Source organism: Quercus robur, chromosome 1 (genome assembly GCF_932294415.1).
Source record: "Quercus robur chromosome 1, dhQueRobu3.1, whole genome shotgun sequence".
NCBI classification, from domain to species: Eukaryota; Viridiplantae; Streptophyta; class Magnoliopsida; order Fagales; family Fagaceae; genus Quercus; species Quercus robur.
Window position 1 is genome coordinate 18,126,089 of NC_065534.1, and position 21,816 is coordinate 18,147,904.

The following is a 21,816-nucleotide window of genomic DNA, read 5'->3' on the forward strand; positions in this document are numbered from 1 at the left end:
CGAATGTTTCTGAGTAAGGGAGTTGGGGCCGGTCCAATTGTAACTCAACTTGGGCCGGTTTGTGCACAAACTATGCTTTGTCTGTTAGGAGTAAGCTTACAGCAAGCAGAACTGTTTCAGATGAGTTACGGCAGGCGGATATAATAATAATAACCAAAACAGAGTACTCTGACTATTTAAATAAATGGCCAAGTAATCCCTACTTAAAAAACATGATTACAGTCGTAATAATGTCATTCACAGAGAAAGTAAAGGAGAAAGAAAACAATATGAACTAATCAAGAATGGGCATAAATCAAGTTTTAAGTTTGGTCCGTCGAAGCAAAGCCAAAGAGGGGAGAACGCCTCTTCTCAATGCAAATAATCTCCCAAGAAAAGATCCTGTCGTGGGGATTAATGGCTTTGAGGGAGTTGGACCTGAATGGTTATTTCCCAAAAGGAATCCTTGTTACGTTTTGGAAGAGAACAAGATTTGAAGGGGGAGAGAGGGAAATCAACCTACTGGTGCATGCCCATTGTATTATCTCTCTTTTTTCCTCAATTTCCTCTCTTTTTTTTCTCTGTTTTCTTTCTTATCTTTTTTCTTTTCTTTTACTCTATTTTCTTTTTACTCCGTGAATACTTTGTTTTTCGATCCTTTTCTCAAGGCACGGCAAGGGTCCTTTTATAGTGCCTGCCATGGCCAGTTTTTTACCACTTTGCCCCTTAACCGCCTTTGTCTGGGCTGGGCGTACTTGCCAACCACCAAAGGTGTGTGACACTCACCCTTGCTAGACAAAGGCAGGTTTGTTTCATTCCTCAGTCCACCTTAGCACTCTTTCCTACCACGGCATAAATGCTTTTTCTTTGTTTCCCTCAAGGCATGCACCTAACGGTTCCCCCCTCAACCTTACCTCTTTTGGGTGGTCTATCATCCCAGCAGGACGTACCTCCCAAAAGGGCTTAGGCAGGAGCCGCAAAATAGGTCTTTTCCCCTCTCCCCACCACCAAACCATACTCCCTTTATCTCTTATCTCTGGCCCATGGCCCCACCATGTCTTATATTGGCTGGGTACAGGCTGGTGGTGCCTGGGCCTTGCGTGTACTTTCCTTTCAGATATGTCCAAAAGTCTGCCTGCTGCTCATGCGTTTGCCGTGATCTGGAGACTCTCCGTCCGTGTTTTCTGACATTTTATGTGGGCTTTTCTTTGGTTTCTCGCTCCATTCAAGAGCTGGACTTTGTCTGATAATGGATCTTACATCTCTTTGGCCCACTCTCGATTTTCTTTATTTCTTGCAACGTTGTACTATTATTCATGCCGTAATAACTTAATCCTGCTGGGTCTCTTTTGGGCCAGCCGTTTATTCCTTCTCTCAGTGGCTTGTCATGGCCACTGTTTTGCTTTTACTTATGGGCTCCTATGTCCCTTTGGGCTTTCCTTTGGGCATCCACGGCCCGTTTACTTTCTTTGGGCTTCCTCGGCCCATTTGCTAATTCCACACTCCCATGAGCTTTTTACTAACTTCATTGGGTTTCCCTGGCTCAATAACCTTATTCTCATCCTTGGGGTTCATGGGCCTGCCATAAACCCCTTACTCTCTTAGTTTGCATTGCCTTGGGCCTGCGGCAGCCCTTTCTCGCTTTGCTGCCTCATACACTGCCTATGAGATGCCATTTCTTTCTTTCTGGGCTTCTTTGAGCCCACTTGCCTCTTCAAGACCCATTTGTTTATTTGTTGGGTCTGTGATCCATTATTCCTGCCACTTGGGCCTAATGGTTTTTTGCTATCTATTTTGTCAATTCCTTGTTGCCCTTATCATTGGGTTTTTTTTCTGTCTGCCTGGGCTCTCACAAATGGCCCTCAACAATGTGTCAATCACTTATTGAATGATATAAAACATGAGTTTTACACACATCCTTACCAAATTTGAACTCAATTTAAATATTAAGCAATTATAGCAAATTTATAAAGCAATTACAGCCACAAAAGGAATATACTTCTTTTTTATATTCTTATTTTTTAACAATAAATTTATCATTATGCTCCATCCACTAATTATGGTAAGCCAAGGTATTTGATTTGTTTATTATTATTATTATTATTATTCATTCTAAACTTCCGTTATTTTATAAGAATGGCAAGTTGAAATTAATTAATAGTAGAATATGGAGGGGGGCATAAAAAGTGAGATAAGATTTGCATTCTTATAAAAGGAATGCTTTCAAATTTCAATCTCGCAGTATATAATGCACCCAAAAACATAATTAAACACAAACATCTTTAGCTTATACAACACAACAAAGAAATAAAGAAAGAAAAAGCAGAGGGTCCAAAGAATGAGAACCATCTCTTGTGGTCACACAGCGTCGGTCATGACCATGTTCATTGTCGGGTTACTGGTACTTGCTGTTCATAATGTCAATGGTTTGTTTAGCTTGACCCTTCTACACGCTAGTTTGCAGCCTCTCTCTCTCTCTCTCTCTCTCTCTCTCTCGATAAAGTTTAATAAACTATTATTTATATTTTTCTCTAAAAAAAAAGTTTTTTTGTCTATTTTATTTTGCATATATAAATATGAAATCTGAAAATTATAATAGTTTTAGGGTTTTTTTAAAAGGAAAATTATAATAGTTATTAAAATATTTATTTATTTTTTATTGTGTTTGTCTATGAAATACTTATTAAATATGAATTTGATAATTATGATAGTTTTATTTTATTATGATAGTTGATTATAATAATATTTTTTTTGATGAATAGTTTATTAGAATAATAAGTGGTTGTTTCTCACTATATAAAATATGTTTATGTTATATAGTGAGAAACAACCACTTATTTGAAAAAAAAAAAAAAAATTTAATTTATCAAGAAAGGGTGAATTTTAATCACCTAAAATTTTCATTTGCAGGAGGAGGAGATTCAGGAGATTGTTTAAAAGATTACATTCAGGTCATACAAGGCACCACTGGCAACCTACCTAGTGGAACTCCAATTTTTAGTGTGCAAATAATAAATGAGTGCCCCAGGGATTGCAGCATTGCCCAAATCCATCTCAGCTGTGATTCTTTTGCATCTGAGCTACTGATCAACCCTATGATATTCAGGAAACTTGGCAGTAATGACTGCCTTGTTAACAATGGAAAACCCCTTGCTAATGGTGCTGTTATCTCCTTCAAATATGCCTCTAGTGCCCAATTCCCCCTTGCTGTTTCCTCCCTCACTTGCTTACCTTGATTCGAATATATGATCAATATTGAGTAATTTTTAGAACAAGAATATGGCTACTGTGAACGAGTAAAGTTACATCTATAACATTTTACAATAAATTTTATGTGAAAAATTGTTATTTGTTATAATCTAAGCTTACTATTAAAATTACTTTTTTTGTCCACCATTAACCGTCTATAATAACTTATTACTTATAATTTGTAATAAAATTGTTTTGAAAATATTGTAGACGTAACATTTTTCACTATAAATTTATATCATTTTATATATTGTTATTATAATGTAATAATGCAAGGAGCTTCATTTTACTCTTCTTCCTACATTGCAGCATGTCTAGAACATATTTGTTGTTTGTTAATCTTTTTACGACTACAATGAATGCCACTTACAATTTTCTTATTGCACAAAAGAAGAAGAAAAATTAATCGTTTGAATATTGGGAGAGCCATATAATATCCGAATTACTTACTGCTGGGCTATAATCAACTAAGGGTCCGTTTGGATACAGCTGAAAACTGAAAACTGAAACTGAAAACTGAAAAACACTGTAGCGAAATAATTTTTAAACTAGTCGCTAACCCGTGCGATGCACGGGAAAACTATTAGAAAATAATAAAGCATGCATATATTAAAAGAAAATTTAAGTTCATGTGTGCTTGCAAGGGATACATACCTAAATAGTTCTTGCGGTAGAAATAAAAGCCTTATCTTTGAGATAAAGAACTGATGTAAACAAACTAACCTTACATAAAACAAATTAAAAAAAAAAACATAAAACTGATGTCACGGGAAATTCAGCCATATAGTAGTAATATATAAATCTCTTAAAACCTAAACCTAAACCTAAACATAAGGACTAAATATATAAACAAACTAACCTTACAAAAGCTAAACTTTATAAGCTAAAATCTATACCGTGAGTTGTAGATCTTGAATGCTATACCGTGCGTTTAGGGCTTCCTACATCTGGAGAGAGAGAGAGAGTTTGCAGAAACCAAAGAAAATCTCTCTATAGTTTAAGAAACACAATATACTAAAATCAAAGAGATAAAATTTTCAGAGGACAAAATATTATAGATAATTTAAAAGAATTTTGGTTTAATTCTTGAACACCGCAACTCCATAAAATTCATACTAATAATAATATTTTATGATAGCGCAGTTAGAATTTTGGTTTAATTCTTGAACACTGAATTGGAAATTGATTATATGAGTATTCAATGGTGAACAAAGTACTATGTATTAATTAATATATAAACAAAACTAACCTTACAAAAGCTGAACTTTATAAGCTAAAATCTATACCGTGCATTGTAGATCTTGAATGCTTTAGGGCTTCCTACGTCTGGAGAGAGAGAGTTTACAGAATCCGTGGCTTTATATTTCTTAACTTGAGAGAGGGGTAAGGTTGCTAGGGTTTTGTAGATCTTGAATGCTTTAGGGCTTCCTACGTCTGGAGAAAGAGAGATTTTGCAGAAACCGTGGCTTTATATTTCTTAACTTGAGAGAGGGGTAAGGTTGCTAGGGTTTTGAGGAGTTATAATTTTTATTTATTTTTTATTTTTTATTTTTTAAATATTGTGCTGACGTGGAAAATTGTGGTGCCAGCAAAGGTTTCGGTTTTATATATATATATAGATGTGTGAATAGTATCGTGGGACCCATTTTTAATGAAAAAGTTGCTGAAAAGTGAAATTTGTGGGTCCATGAACAGTACACGATGTACTGTGATTGGTCCAAAAAAATTTGAAAAGTCAAAGTTTGCGGCTACTGTTCATTGAACAGTGCATGAACAGTAGCCGCAACACCCAAAACGCTCCAAAACGCGTGAAAAAAAAAAAAAAAAAAAAAAAAAACGTAAATGCAGACGCAGAAGTTTTCATCCCAATCCAAACGCAACTTAAGTTGTTTTACTAGATAAAAAGTTTGTTTGTTTATATATAAGTCGAACTTGAGGTTTAATTTTAGGCTTGTTTAATAACAAGTCAAGCCTAATATATATATATATATATATATATATATATGTTCATGAATAGGCTTATGAACAATAGGGTTCAATAAAAAAGAAGAAGCAAAACCTAGGTTTGTTTATGGCCATAGTAAGAAGCTCTATATATATGAGTTTGAAAAATATACATATCTTACTAAAACTTTAATTAATTGGACGTTTGGACCACCCGCCCAAACCAAATGGACTTGCTAATATACTTGTGATGGGTCTCAAACTCATGAGCTTGATATTGAGCTCGAGTTCAAGCTTTTGGACTTTTTGATGAGTTTGAGTTCAAAAATTGTTTGCAAGCCTTGTTTGAGCTCGAGTTGAGCTTGAATAGTTTACTTTTGAGGTGGAGTCAAACTTGAATATTTAATACTCAACAAAGCCCGACTCTTTTACAACCCTACTTACTACACAAAATAATAAGTAAAATTAACAATTTGACTATATTGGGATAACCATATAATATCCATATGGATATGAAAAATCAATATATCAATTTTTTTGCCAAAGTGTTTCTCAAAAAAAAAATAATATAAAATAAAATAAAAATTTTGCCAAAGTGCTTTGTAGCTAAATTAGTTGGCACCTCTTGATATTTACAAGACATAAGGTCCAAATCTCATCTCCCTTATAGTAATTATCGAATTTTAAAAAAAATTATCATATATCAACTTTTTTATAAAAAAATTGTAACTTTTTTTAAGATATTGAAATCAATTTTCTAACATCTCTCTCATTATCTTTACAAAGAGATTGAGAGATTTGATTACATGATCAAATCACACGTTAACAAAATTAATTAGAAAAAAAATGTTATATATGTTTTTTTTTTTTTTTTTTTTTTGAGAAACCAGTTGGTGCTTTATATTAGATGGACAGAAAACTTCTGTCAATTATTACAAGATTTTTTGCATTACAATGGATGTCTTCAATCCAAATCTGAGGATCACAAGAGAACTTAGCTAAATGGGCAAGCTTGTCAGCTACAGCATTACCACTGCGTTTTATATGGGAAAAAGAGGCAGCTCGCATCTGCGAAGCTAGAGCGCGAACCTCGTCGGTAATGTGACCAAAGGAGGCCCAGCTTGAGTCGGCAGTAGTAAGGTGCTTGAACACCACCTCGCAATCACCCTCAAACACCACATCTTGCATTCCAAGCTCGCCAGCCAATGTGACTGCTCTTCTCCACGCCATTGCTTCCACATCCTCCACTGATGGAGGCAGAGGGACCTGTTCAGTAAGAGCCGCCATCACCATGCCTTCATGGTTTCGAATAACCACTCTCAGTCCAGCACGGTTAATGTCTTGAAACAGAGCGCCATCACAGTTTGCTTTGAACTGCTGAGGCGGCGGTGGAAGCCAATGAGCCGGGTTTGCTTCGATCGGCATGTGCAGAGGATGATCGGTGGCTGCCTGGAATTCTTGTAGTCGCTCCAAAGCATCCCGATGAATCTGAGTTATTGGCAACGTTGGGCTGCCCACTCTCGAGGCATTGCGGTTAAACCAGATGCTCCATGCAATGAAAGCCACAATTTCAGCAAGGTTGTGACTGTTTCGCAGCATCACTCCCTCAAATAGGTCCCTGAAATTGACAAAACTTTCGGACAAGAAGCTTCTACACGGCTCCACTTCCCACCATAATTCCTTTAGCATTTGGCATCCCCATAGTGCATGCACTGTATCTTCAATCTCACTGCCACACCTCTCACAAATTGCATTTGGAATTGGGATTCGCCTGCTTAAATTCAGTTTGGTCGGCAGGGAATTGTTGCAAGCCCTCCAAATGAAGTGCTGAATCTTGCTTGGAACATTCAATGACCATACCTTCTGCCAGAAATTTTTATGAGCATTCCTATTTGAAGGACCCGTTGCAGCTGACTTCACTGTGTCATTAAGAAGCTGATAAGCAGATTTTGTTGAGTAAATACCATTTTTTGTGGCAGCCAAATCAGTTTATCTTCAACACCAAGGTGGCTTAGAGGCAGACTAAGGATGGTGTTAGCTTCATGAGGGAGGAACTCATCTCTAACCCGATCTTCCAGCCAACATGAGTTGTTTTCATCAATAAGAGCACAAACCCGAGTGTTATTTGGGAAGTTTTTTTGTGGAGATATGATGCAGCTTGAATGTTGATTTGGGAGCCATTTGTCCTTCCGAATGATAACCTTTCTTCCATTGCCAATTCTCCAACGAGCACCCAAACTCACTACCCGCCTAGCCTTCATGATACTTTGCCAAGCATAGGACCCATTTAGCTTCACTTCCTCATCCATTATTGAGCAATTAGGGAAGAATCTTGGTTTAAACACTTTGTAAAAGAGTGAATCAGTTTTGTGAAGGAGCCTCCATACCTGTTTTCCCAACAATGCTAGATTAAAATTCTCCACGTCCTTGAATCCCAATCCTCCTTGGCATTTTGGAAGGCAAAGTTTGTCCCATCCAATCCAATGAATTTTCCTTGTTTCCCCCTTGTACCCCCACCAAAATTTGTGGATTAGAGACTCTATATCCTTGCACAAAGACTTGGGCAGCAAAAAACAACCCATGGTGTAGGATGGCATGGCTTGGAGGACTGCCTTTATCAAGACTTCCCGACCCCCTTGTGACAACAATTTTTCCTTCCATCCTTGAATCTTATGCCAAATCTGTTCTCGTATGTAACTGAAGCTTTTCTTTTTTCCTCTTCCAACAAAAGTTGGTAAGCCAAGGTATGACTCAATATGATGGGTAGCCGATACTCCTATCTTGGATTTGATGTGCTCTTGCATCGCGTGATCTGTATTGGGACTAAAAAATAGTTGGGTTTTTTCTCTATTTATTTGTTGGCCCGATGCTTTCTCATATTGATGTAGTATCTCTAGAATGGTGTTGCTATCTTTCTGATTAGCTCTACAAAATAGCAAGCTATCATCAGCAAAAAAGAGATGAGACACCTTTGGACCAGCCCTACAAAGAGACACACCCCGAAGTGAACCGGAACATTCAGCTTGCTGGATAAGAGAGTGTAAACCTTCTGCACATAAGAGAAACAAATAAGGGGAGAGGGGGTCCCCTTGACGGAGTCCTCTATTAGGGGTAAAGTGACCATGGGGTTCACCATTAATCAATACCGAAAATGACACAGTACGCATACATGAGCTTATGAGAGAAATCCACCTGCTACCAAAACCCAATTTCTCCATAAGTTTTTCTAAAAAGATCCATTCCACTCGGTCATATGCTTTGCTCATATCAAGCTTAAGAGCCATAAAACCCGATTTTCCTTTCCGCTTATTTTTAATGTGGTGGAGTGTTTCAAAGGCAACAAGGATATTGTCAGATATCAATCTATTGGACATGAAGGCACTTTGTGACTCAGAAACCAGTTTGGGTAGGAGTTTTTTTAGGCGGTTTGCTATGGTCTTGGAGATGATTTTGTATAGGACATTACAAAGGCTTATTGGTCTAAAATCTTTTGCTTGTTCTGGTGATTTGGTCTTTGGAATGAGGGCTATGTAAGTGTGGTTCAAGTTTTCTGGCATTGTACCCGAATTAAGAACAGAAAGGGCAACAGCAATTACATCTTGGCTTATAAAATTCCAACAAGATTTGTAAAAAATAGGAGACATACCATCGGGTCCAAGTGCTATCAGTGGTTTCATTTGTTTCAAGGCTTGCTCCACCTCTACAGCTGTGAAATCTCGGGTCAAGTCTGCATTCATACCAGGGGTTATCTTTGGCTCAATACCTTGGAGAATAGGCTCAAAATCAGATGGGGACGTTGAAGTGAAAATATTTCTGAAATAGTTCACCATGGCTTCTCCAATCATTTTTTCATCTTCAACAACTGAGTTATCCTCCAAGACCAGCTTTGAAATAAAATTTCTTTTATTTCGTTGAGTTGCTCTACTGTGGAAATAGGAGGTATTCATGTCTCCACTTTGCAACCACTCAACCCGTGCCCTTTGGTGCCACATGACATCTTCCTTCACCATGAGATCGTATACTTCCCCTTTTAGAATCCGAACCTGTTCATGGCTGCCCCCTCTCATTGATAAAGCTTCTGCTTGAACCAACTGCTTCTTCTTTTTTTCCAGTAATTGTCTTATGTTTCTGAAGGACAATCTGCTCCAACACTGAAGACTTGTACGACATGCCTCAATTTTGTGTATTACCTTTTCCATATGCTCTCCTGGACTATGTTTTTGCCATGCCTGCTTGATTACCCCTTCACACCTCTCATCCTTCAACCAGGCCGCTTCAAAATGAAATGGTCTATTTCGCTTGTAGAAGCGCTTGTTCTCATCATCTGAACTTAGCCATAATGGGCAATGATCTGATAAGGAACCAGCTATGTGATGTACTCGGACTGTTGGGAATAATTGGGACCACGAAGGTATAGCCACCCCCCTATCTAGCCGAATCCATGTCACCCCTTCATCAGGACGGTTATTGCACCAAGTGAACGGTGAACCCACAAAGCTCAAGTCACGAAAGCCATAAAAATCCAACACTTCCCGGAATTCCCTCATTTGTCTTTCCCGCCTAAGGGCACCTCCCATTTTTTCTTCCACTTTAACAATTTCATTGAAATCTCCTACGCACATCCATGGTAAGTCCATCTTGAGACATAAGTGTTTAAGTAGCGCCCAAGAGTGTTCCCGGTTGGTTGTTACCGGATTTCCATAGAAACCTGTGAACCGCCAGGCGTCATCCACTCCTGGGTTAATCACTGCGTCAATATAAGTTGGTGAGGAACTCATTACATTGAGATCAATGCTATTTTTCCAGTAGAGAGCCAAACCTCCTCCTATGTTTGTTCGTGGAACAATAAAAACATTGTCTGTCTGTAATTTCGAACATAGTTTTTTTAAGAAGCCTTCCTTTGATCTGGTTTCCATGAGAAAAATGATGGCCGGAGAGTACTTTTTGACCATCTCCGTGAGTTCCAGAACTGCACGTGGCTGGCCCAATCCACGGCAGTTCCAACTGAGGCAGTTCATCGTGGTTGGCGGGGCTGGCTACCAGCCTCCACCACTTCGAATAGTTCCTCTGTTTCATCCTGCAAGTACTGTTGACGCTTGATAACTGGTTCATCCTCACTGTATAATGGTGTTGCTTCTCTTTTGCTGCCTGAGATGTGTTTGGAATTTTGGCCGTGGCTTGAAGAAACTGGACGAGTTCTACGGGTCCACGACGGGAGTTTGCGATATTGAGTGTGAGAGGCTTCAACCCTACCTGCCTCTTGTGTGTCACGTGGTTCACTACACCTGGTATTGTTTGAGATAAGTGAGTCACGTGGTGTGCTAGGGTTCTTTCCCTGCTCATCCTTTTCATTATCACCTTTTGACACCTCAACATCAAAGTAATTAACGTCTGGCTCCAGGTCTTCATGGTGATTATCACAAACGGCTCCTGCATTTAAACCCTTATTATTAGCAACTTTAGGGTTTAATACCCAATTGACAGCACTTTTAAACCCTGGTAGCACTTCAGGTAACGTTTCACCATGGTCATTAATTATAACCTTTTTTCCGTTGCAACCCGTTGCATAACTTCCCTGAGTTATTGGATCGTCCTTGCCTGAATTACTTCGTTTACCGTGAGGCATCTGATCGCTGCCGTGCTTGGCAGGGGAGGTTTGTACATTGTGTTGATTGGTTGCTTCAGTCTTCTTCCTTGCTGTATAGAACCCTGGTACAGTCACACTAGTATTCCTTGACGGCACAAAGGCAGGGGCACGTAGAGTAGGGCCAAATTGACGTTCCTCAGGGCGGAGAGTGCCCTCACTATTAATCCAATTCTCACAATCCTTGTCATCGTGTGTTAGACGCCCACACCAATAACACAAGTTTGGGAGTCGTTCATACTTGAAGCTTACCCAAGTTTGTTTTCCATTGTCCAACAAAATAAGGCGCCCTCGGCACAATGGTAGAGATAGGTCAATGGAGATCTTGAGGCGTAGAAATTTCCCCCCGTCTAATTCCTTTGGGTCAATTGGTTGGGCCACTTCTCCAATGACGGAACTAATCTTCACTGCCGCTTCTGCCGTCATGTAGCGTAATGGAATACCATGCAATTGGACCCAAAAACTAGCTCGGTTAAAAGAAAGTTCTTCAATGGATGTTTCATGCTCGTACCTTTGCATGACAACCAAGTGTTTGTCAAAACTCCATGGTTCACTTGCAAGGACCCGATCCACATCAGATTTGTTATCAAAAGTAAAGAGCATTATGTGGTCACCAAGGTTCTGGATCTTAAACCCATTCCGAGATCTCCACAACGGATTGAAAGTTTTTGCAATGACATCAACATTCAAAGCTCGTTTGGTCAAAAACTTTGCTACTATAGAATAAGAACTGTAGCTGTCCTCATTTGTAAGATTACACCCCGGCCCCTCTCTGTCTAACAAAGTTAGGCGGTTCCAATTTTGTGTCAACTCTTCCATGGATGAGTACAAAAATCTTCCTACTCTAAAAGAATTCTGTTTCCCAAACCCCACAAAGAGACAAAAACCCACTAGCCTAGGAATAACTTGTTATTCCAAGGGACACACAACTCCTTCTAGAAGAAGGGACACAAATTCTACTGAGCTTTAGGAAGCGTTTTCCTGTTGCACCAGAGAAACCATCCATCAAAAATGTTATATATGTTAGTTGGTAAGATTCAGATACTTAAATGGATCTCCAAAAAGACTCTTTTACAAGTATAGACAAGGAATATAGGTTTGGTTCATTACAATGTGAGGCTTAAGACAAAAACTTGAAATGAGTCTTTTTATATTTAAATATCACTTAAATAATATTTAATTTATTAACTATCATTTTATTTAATATATTATACTATAATTTAAAAAAAAATTAAATCCATTGTTTTTACTTTTTATTATGACTAATTCATTTGAGCAATGCTAAGGATATGAGAAATTTTACTACGTAAGCCATACAAACTAAAGTGTCATCAATCATAGTTTTACCACATTAATTTGTAAATTTGTTATAGTAAAATTTATAGCAACTTTTGCATTTTTCACTCACTTAACAATGATTTGGTTGGATTTCTATTTATTTTTATTTTTATTTTTTGGAAAATGCTAAAGCTTCTATAAATTTTTTACAAAAATAAAACAGAATGATGTGAAAATTAATATGATTGGTAGCACTTCAACAAGATAATGAACAAGTATTTGATATTATTTTTTGTAATTGGTGATACAACAATTTGTAAGACCTATGTAATAAAATTTGTAGTATTTTTAGCATTACTCAAAAAAAAAATTGTCCTTCTTAAAATAAGAGGAAAAAAAATTTACAACTCACATTTAAAAAAAAAAAAAAATTACTTATTGCCCTTCCAATTTGAGTGCCTAGGCCATGACCTATGTGACCTAGGCCTAGGGCCGACTTTGGACAAGAACGAATGGTGGATATATAATATGTTACCTATTAAAAAAAGAGACTTTTGTAGGTTTTTTTTCCTTAGTTTAAATCTGAATAAGGATAACAAACACTATTTCTCACAGCATGTATTCCAGAGGACTTAACTCAAATAAAATTAGTGTGCATCCCAAAAGTTCCTAACCCTGAATCTGTGACTCAGTTAAGGCCTATTAGCTTGTGAAACACATTGTACAAACTACTAACTAAACTTTTAGTCAATAGGCTTAAACCTTTTCTTTCAGCCATGATTCACCTGGCCTAATCAGGGTTTGTCTTGGGTAGAAGAACTACGGATAATTATATTCTTGCGCAAGAATTTCTTCACTTTTTTCACCACCAGTTTTGGAAAACTAATCTCCTAGTAGCCAAAATTAACCTGGAGAAAGCATATGATAAATTGGAATGGTCCTTCATTAAGTATACCTTGAAGTTTTATCATTTCCCCACTCTTATTATTGAGTTAATTATAGCTTGTATATCACCATCCTTAGTTTCTATTTTATGGAATGGATAGGTGAGTGCGCCCTTTCAGCCATCCCATGGCATTAGGTAAGGGGATCCATTATCTCCGTATCTTTTCATCCTCTACTTGAACCACTTGTCGTTATCATTAGACCAGGCACTTCATACTAAAAGGCTTTCTCCTATTTGGGTTGGTCATCGCCCTATTGGGTTTAATCTATCTTGTTTGCAAATGATATTTTCCTGTTTGCCAAGGAAAATCTTCAGGAGTGTACAACCCTATTTAATCTATTTTCGAGCTTTTGTGAGGTGTCGGGTTAGATCTGCAATGCTACTAAATCTAAGCTATTCTTTTCACGGAACACTCCTTTGGACACCGAGCGTAACATTTCCTCATTCACAAACATGCCTATTGTCCAAGATCTTGGCAAATATTTAGGCATGCCTCTCCTTACTAAAAGGAAATCGACACCGGCTTTCCAACCCTTACTGGATAAAATTCACACTCGTATACGTGCTTGGCAATCTAAGCTTCTTTCACAGGCAAGTAGGTTTACTCTGATTAAATCTATCCTTTCCCCCCTTACATACTATCAAATGCAAACAACTGTCCTCCCTACGGGTACCACGAGTAGTATAGACAAGGCCATAAGAGATTTCCTATGGGGTGATACACCAACACAACGACATGTGCATCTCATCAAATGGAACACGCTCACCAAACCTAAGACCTATGGTGGACTGGGTATCAGGGATTCAAATACTACCAATGATGCTTTCCTAATGAATTAGGCGTGGCAATTATGGAGAAACCTATAGTCTCTATTAGCTAAGTTTCTTTCTCAGAAGCATTACCGAACAACTGATTTTTTGGGGACCAATTCGCATACGGGATTTCACTCGTGGAAGGCTTTATTGCGGGGAAGGGGCCTCTTACAGGGTGGTTTGCGGTGGATTACATGCAATGGCCATAGCATAAATTTTTGGACAAACCATTGGCTTCCACCAGGACCAATTCGTGGCCTTATTCATAGCCCCTTCTCCCTCATGAATATGGGTATAGGGTGGCCGACATGATCACTAATAATCACCAATGGGATTTCACATCTCTTAGTATAGTTTTACCGTCATACATAACCCAATTTATTTATGCTCAACCACTGCCTCTTCTCGATACTCCTTCAACTCTTACTAATGACTGTGTCTGGGACTATTACGCAGGCTATTGCTCAGTTAAATCCGCATACCATTACCTTGTGTCTAAGTCCAACGAGGCAACAGGAGGACGTTGGTGACATGGTCTTGAATTTGGAAATTAAAAATACCACCTAAAATTAAAAAATTTATCTAGAAATATGCGCACCACTGCATCCCTACAAAATCGATCCTTTTCCCGCATGCTGTTGTGAGAGACCAAGTGTGTCCCCATTGCAATGAGATTGAAATGCCAATTCATGTTCTGTGGGATTGCCACTTTGCCCGTCACATTTGGTCCTCATTTCCTGGGCACTTACTTATTGCTGACTTTTTCAAACTGGAACTCCATGATTGGTGCAAGATTAATTCCAAACTAACCTCCCCTTTGTGTTATACTCCTTGGTATATTATCTTCACCTTTACCATGTAGGCAATATGGTTGGGACGAAATTCGTTGATCTTTACAGGGAAATCCATTCCTTATCTTTCTTTGAAACAAAATGCTATATCTCATGCCACAAAATTCTTCTTTCTCAGTACAGTTTTGTCAGGACACTCACCATCGTCTTCCTTCATTTACATTAGATGGAGCCCGACCCCTTTTCCTTTTATAACTCTTAATACAGACGGTAGCTCTTTAGGTAACCCTTGCGAGTTCGGTGCGGGTGGCATGACTCGCTCAGCAAATGGAGAATGGTTGTGGGGTTTCACCTTGCACCTTGGAGTCACAAATAATACTATGGCTGAACTGTGGGGTATTAGAGAGGCTTTGATTCAAGCATGGACCAATGGCTATTACCAAGTTTGTCTCCAAACAAATTCCTTTCTTGCTTACAAATGGTTGAAAACTAATGAGGACTATCCTATGGAATTTTCTAATTTGGTTTTGGATTGCAAATGGCTCCTCAGCAGGGATTGGGAGGTGCGCGTTGAGCATATATGGAGAGAGGCCAATAGCTGTGCAGACTTATTGGCAAAGAGGGGTGCTTCTTAATCGGAAAAGGGAAGTGTTGTATGATACATGCCCCACCTTTTTGTTGCAATGTATATATTGGGACTCCATGGGTTTTGTCTCATCTCAGAGTTGTCGCGGTTAATAAGGATCTAGTAGTGTTGTATTTGGTTCAGCTAGTCCTCTCTTCTTGTTGGTGTTTTTTGGTTTGTGTCTTATCAGTTAGTTTGTGTTTTTCTAAGTTTGTTTGTGTAATGATGTGGTCCCTTGCACTGTAGTTGTTATAATATTTCTATTGTAAGACCCTTTTTTATCTAATATAAGTCCTATTTATGCCCAAAAAAAAAAAAAAGCTGAATAAGGATAAGAAATATTATTTGGTCAAAAAAGAAAAAAGGATAAGAGATATTAATAAAAATGAGCTTATATAGAAGAAGGGCCAAGGCCATCTCCTCCTACAACCATTTTGGAATAGATGAGATGGAGATTGAACTTTTAAATAATGCAATCAGACTTTATAATAATTTCTATCAAGGTCATTTTTGTTTGGGTTAGGCACATTTCCATCCCTCTAATTTTTTAGTACTTTCATTTTTTTTTTATTATAAAATTTTTCAAGTTAATTGGAGTCTGGAGAGTATCCTGCCCTTCCTAAATGAAATGCCCTTGATTGTTTGAAAAAGTCCAATCTTTCCCCATACCTCAGAACAGCCAAGGGTAAGGACTAAATGGAAATGCCAAGAGCATTATAATTCAATTGGTACCTTGAGATGTTTTCAATAGAGACATTTAAAATTCGAATGAATCAATGTATTTTTTTTTTTCTAAAAAGATAGAGTAAAAGTGGAAATACAACTAAAGGATATATTTTTCTAACAAATTTCCATTTTAATTGCCATTTAAGGCTCTGCTTTGCTTTCATTGATTCATTCTTAATTATCCTACTCAATATCACCCCCTACCCCACAATTTGCAACTTTGATTAATGTCCCATGTGTGAGGTGAACCAGGTAATAGACAAATGATGAGGTTTTGTGAAATTGTTATGATGGCTTTATTTTTCCTATAAAATCTCCCATATTTAGTTCCTCTATTAGAATATTATAAACATAATCATAATAATGTCTGTGGGGGCTATGGCCCAAAGTGACGAGTTGGGCCTTGGGCTTGTCCGAGGACACTAGCGAGTCCAAGGAGACAACGTGACTTAGATGATCTACGTTACAAGCCTTATCATGGGAGACAAGAAAGAAGTTCCGAAGAGGGACCTCTCCTTGGACACTGAAAATCTGGAGCAAATGTATGTTCAAACCGCTGAAGCACACCCCCTAAACACGTGAAAAGGAATAAAACTCAAAATATCTAAGCAAAAGCTGCCACCACCAAATTAAATGCACTGCAACTACTTTTCTGGCCGCATTAATGTGGAGAAGACCTCTGAACAATGTTACCTTGGCTGCCGCAACTCACAAAGGACTGAAAAGGGTGCCTGATGGGATGGGTGCTCAAGTGGGGGTTCAGATGATCAACAAGTGTAAAGCTCGGATGATCTGGAAAAGCTTATATAATGTAGAGAAGCCCCCATGAGGTAGGGACGAGAAAAAAAGAGGAAGAGAATACTGTAGCATGCAAAAGAAACCTAATGTAGTGATCTGTATCCATAAATAAAATTCTAAGTCTCCTCGAACAAGAGGTCATTTCATCATAATAGCTTTTTGTTCTTGTCTGTGTTCCTTAATCCCATGCAAGCCACCGCTCAACTCGTCTAAACCTAGTTCTTCGACCCATACTCTACAAAATTCATTGTATTGGGCTTTTTGGACCAGGATTCCATACGGTGCGGGCTTGGGCTCCAAACTTTGTCCCTACAATGTCTATTAATAAGGATCATAAGATTAAATCTCTTATTCAAAATACAAATAAATTAAAGAGAAGCTCATATTTTATTGAACTTGTTTATTAAAAAATATATATATGTTTTTTGAAACTTTTTTTTTTTTTTTGAGAATCATGTTTTTTGAAACTAATATTAATAATAATATAAAATTGTAGGGGTAAGGGCCCAAAATTGCATGTTGGGCCTTGGGCTTTGTCCGAGGGGATAAATAAATCCGAGGAGAAACAACTAATGATGAGACATACTCAAACTGAGACTTGTAAGTGGAGCAAACGAGTGGTTGTCCGAGAAAGCACAAGCTCCTTGAACTTGTGAATATGGTTCAAAAAACATAACCCAACGATCAAGGCGGTCTGCCGAGAAGGTTCAATGATAGAAACATGCTTCGTGGACATGAGAGAATGAAGAAAGCCTAAAAATATCTAAAAGAAGGCTAACACCACCGCATTAAATGCACAACAGCTACTTTACTGGCCGCATTTATGTGGAGAACACCTCTGAACAGTGCCACATTGGCTACTGCAACTCATAGAGCGCCAGGGAGGGTGGCTGATGGAACAAGTACTCAAGTGGGGGCTCAGATAATCGACAAGTGGAGGGTAAAGATGACACCAAAGAGGATATATAAGGTAAAAGACTCTCCATGAAAGGGGGATCGAAAGATAGAAAGAGAGGACACTATAGCAACTTAAACTGTTATATTACCCCACTGTGATCAATATACGAGGATGATGGCCTCCTCGGACTGAAAGTTCAGTGATGTCAACATCTCTTATTTATGTTTGATTACCATTGAACCCAACTCTAGTCGTTGCCCCATTCGTTAGGTCTTAGTTCTTTGGCCCACTCTTTATAAATTCATTGTATCGGGTTCATTGGAACAAGGCTCCATACATTTTGGGCCTAAGCCCTAAATTGTGACCCTACAAAAATATATATAAATGCTCTCGATTTTACATGTTATCATAAAAATGGATATTCTTAATTGATTTTTAACTATATTATATATTTAAACCAACATATTAGGATTTTTTTCCCATCATATTTTTTAATAATAAAATAAATAATTTCATATATAAACACAATCATAATAAAATCTTATTAACAATTATCATAATTATCAAATTTCATATTTAGACTTTAAACAAAAACTTAAACAAAATTAAAAAAAAAAAAAAAAAAATTTTGCACATTTAAACTTATTTAAAATCTTTCATGACAATCAAACCACAAAATTTAAAAATATTAAGCACTTATAGCAAATTCCTATAGCAATAGTCATAAAAAAAAATATTTCAAAATTTCAAACTCACACTACATCTTTGTCAACTTCTCCGGCCAAATAAGAGAAAGAAAGAAGTTTTGAGGGAATTCTGTAAGAAGAGTCGAAAGAATGGGAACCATTTCAGTCATGACCATGTTCATTGTTGGGTTACTAGTTACTACTACTTGTTGTCCATAATGTCAATGGTTCGTTTAGCCTAACCCTTACATTTTTTATTTTCTCTTCGTGCATCACATATGTACTATAAACATTATACTATTTTAATTAGTTATTCTGTAATTTCGCTTTGCATTAACATTTTTATTTTATTATGTGTTTTGATTTAGGAATTGGATATAAGCTTCTTCTTCTTCTTCTTTTTTGTTGGGAAAACAGTAAGAAAGAATATGAGCCTACTTTATTGGAGACATTGCACATTTTAAAGGGAAAAGTTAATGGATGTTCTAAGAACATTGATTTAAGACATTGTATATCAAATATTTCCTTATAAAATTTGTTGACTTAGGTGTTGAAATCAAATCTTTAACATCTCTCCATTTTATTTTATAGGAGAGATTTTAGAGATCTGATTACGTTAGATCAAAAGATTTGATTTCCACAAGTCAACAAATTTAATAAAGAAATAATTCGGCTACTATTTAGTCTACTTTCCTCACCTCTCTTTCCATATCCATTGTTCCAAACATAACATTAATATTTTAAGGATAAATATACCATATTTTTAGGATAAATTTTATTATATTATCAACATTTAAAAATACATTGACTATATAATTGTTTGGTTATTTTATTGATCTCATTTTAAGATGATTGGATAGGATTTTAAGTTGTGAGGGAGTTAATTTTTTTTTTTTTTTAGTAAACAGTAATACTTTGAGAAGGCAATTTTTCCCCGCCCCGCTTAACCCCCCCCCCCCCCCTCCGCACTTCACCCTGCGTGGGTTTTCCCCACCCCGCAAAGGTAGTGGGGCAGGGATGGGGCAAGATTTTAGCCCCGCCCCTCCCCGTCCCCGCCCCACCTCAAGCCGCGTTGCTAAGGATTATAATTGTAAATTTTTCATACCATAAAACCCTACTATTTAAACAAACATATCAATATTAGCTTATTTTATTCTACCCAATGTGGTTCTCTGCCTTTATTTTGTTATGTATTATACTATGAGATTTTTATTTTTTATGATTGTCTTGTTAAATACTTAGATATATTATTCAATTTTTTCTAAAAATTAATTAGATTTGATGGGATAAATTTAGTTGTAATTTCAAGTATATTTTTATTAATGAAATAAGTTTCATTAAAAAAATTGTACTAGTTGTAGGGTAAATTAACAAAAAGTAGAGTTTTACTAGGGGGGCTTTGCGAGACCCAAGGGGCAGGGATGGTTGATAAAGTTTTTCTCGTCATACGGGACGAAGCAGGGATTGGGCAAGTCAAAACCATGCAGGGTGGGGATGAAGACCCCATCCTTCGGCCCCACTCCGCCCCATTGCCATCTCTAAACTAATACTTATTAGAACACACATGAAAATAGTAATACTAGTGTTTTAAATCATGTTTATAATACATTATATAATCAAAATTAATTGATGGTTGTAAACTTGTATGGCAATTTTGAATTTTCTAGTAGTGACTTTAGCAAACAAAATTGATCCGGACCACGAGGAAAGCGTGAGACAGAGTGGGCTATTTTTAATATACAAAAGTATTTTAGGCAAAGGATAAATAATAAAATAATAAAAATTATATACCACTCAAGGATTAAGACTTTTCTTTGGATGTGCTCACACAATAGTATTGGAGTGAAAAGTTGTTTGGTGCGAAGGGGAGTGGTAAATGATGAGATGTGTCCTGTTTGTCAAAAGGAACCGGAGTCAATTCTTCATGCTCTCAGAGATTGCTCCTCTATCAAAGCTGTTTGGTGCTACCTGGGAATTCAAGCTACAAACCGCGAATTTTGGAATGCAAACCTGCAGGAGTGGCTAAATGCAAATGGAAGGATGTTTAAGAGTCTCATTGTTGGAAAGCCTCCTTGGAGTATGATCTTTCCTTTTGCGGTTTGGAATGTTTGGAAAAGTAGAAATAACTTTGTGTTTAAAAGGAAGACCCAAAACCTAGGGCTGGCTGCTGAGATAATCAAACAAACTGAAGAATTTTTGTATTTTGTATACTCTCCTAGAAGTCCAATCCGTAAAGTCATCAAGAGAATCTATTGGGAAAGACCACCTGAGGGATGGGCAAAATTGAACACTGATGGAGCCCTTTGCACTCACTCGGGTTCAGCTGGGTGTGGAGGAGTTGTTAGAGATGACAGGGGTGAATGGATGGCTGGTTTTTCCAGGCGTATCGGTGCAACAAACAGCTTTATGGCTGAGTTATGGGGGCTAAGAGATGGCTTAATTCTCTGCAGCAACTTACATCTACCTTCTTTGATTATAGAACTTGATGCCAAAGCAATTGTGGATGCTTTGCTTAATTTAAATTATGAGAACAATGTCATATCTCCTATATTGGAAGACTGTAGGTAGTTGGTGACTCAATTCCACCGGATTCAATTCAAGCATTGCTATCGCGAAGCTAACCGATGTGCGGATTTGCTAGCTAGGAAGGGCGCTGAGCAAGACATTGATTTTCTTTCTTTTCTTAGTCCGCCTGAGAACATTCTAAATGTGTTTATGGATGATTTTTCTGGCATGCACTTTAATAGACAGTGCTCTGATCTTGTTGTAATGGTTTAGTTTCGTAATGAATCGTCTGTTTACCAAAAAAAAAAAATAGTGCTGCAAGTCTTCTTATTTATTTATTATAATTATATATATAAATTATATGGGAGATGGCCTTGATTTATTTTTTTTTTATATATAATTATAGCTGCCGCCCAACCTTCCAACCACTTGTGTTATTATTGAAAGCGACTCCAAAGTTTGTATAGACGCCATTAATTAGTGCTAGTTCGGAGAAAATAACCTGGAGACTTGTTAAACACGATGGTTCCTTTTTGCTGGGTATAAAGAGAAGCTAATCTTGCTGCTCATTCTCTAGCTAAGTGGTCCCTTGATAGTTCCTTTTTAGCCTCTTTTGATAAGGGGTTCAGGTTGAGCCCATCTAGTTTGCTCATACTCTAGCTAAGTGGCCTCTTGATAGTTCTTTTTCTTTTTTTTTTTCTTTTTTTTTTTCTTTTTTTTTTTTTTTTTTTTGTCTCTTTTGATAGTTTTGCTAATCTCACCTTGGTGCAGGCTGCCTAGGCTGAGTTGTTGTTGTTTCTTTTTGTTAATAAAAGTTTTCTTTCCAGAAAAAAAAAAATATATATATATATATATATATATAAATGTTACAAAATAGGTTGTAGGCATATTATCAATCCTGATTAATCGAAAAAAGTCTTATCCATTCCAATAC

The 21,816-nt window shown here is 37.3% G+C and overlaps 2 protein-coding genes across 2 annotated transcripts; one reads left to right on the plus strand and one right to left on the minus strand.

The window, feature by feature from the left end:
- The first annotated feature begins 2,317 nt into the window (after window positions 1-2,317).
- On the plus strand, window positions 2,318-3,215 carry LOC126726364 (TPD1 protein homolog 1-like). The gene is made up of 2 exons (XM_050431636.1): window positions 2,318-2,405; window positions 2,890-3,215. The coding sequence occupies exons 1-2, from the start codon at window positions 2,318-2,320 to the stop codon at window positions 3,213-3,215; spliced, it is 414 nt and encodes a 137-aa protein (XP_050287593.1).
- A 2,860-nt stretch (window positions 3,216-6,075) lies between these two features.
- LOC126726442 (uncharacterized) lies at window positions 6,076-10,190 on the minus strand. The gene is made up of 2 exons (XM_050431726.1): window positions 7,239-10,190; window positions 6,076-7,107 (listed from the first exon to the last, which is right to left on the minus strand). The coding sequence occupies exons 1-2, from the start codon at window positions 10,188-10,190 to the stop codon at window positions 6,076-6,078; spliced, it is 3,984 nt and encodes a 1,327-aa protein (XP_050287683.1).
- Between the last annotated feature and the right edge of the window lie 11,626 nt (window positions 10,191-21,816).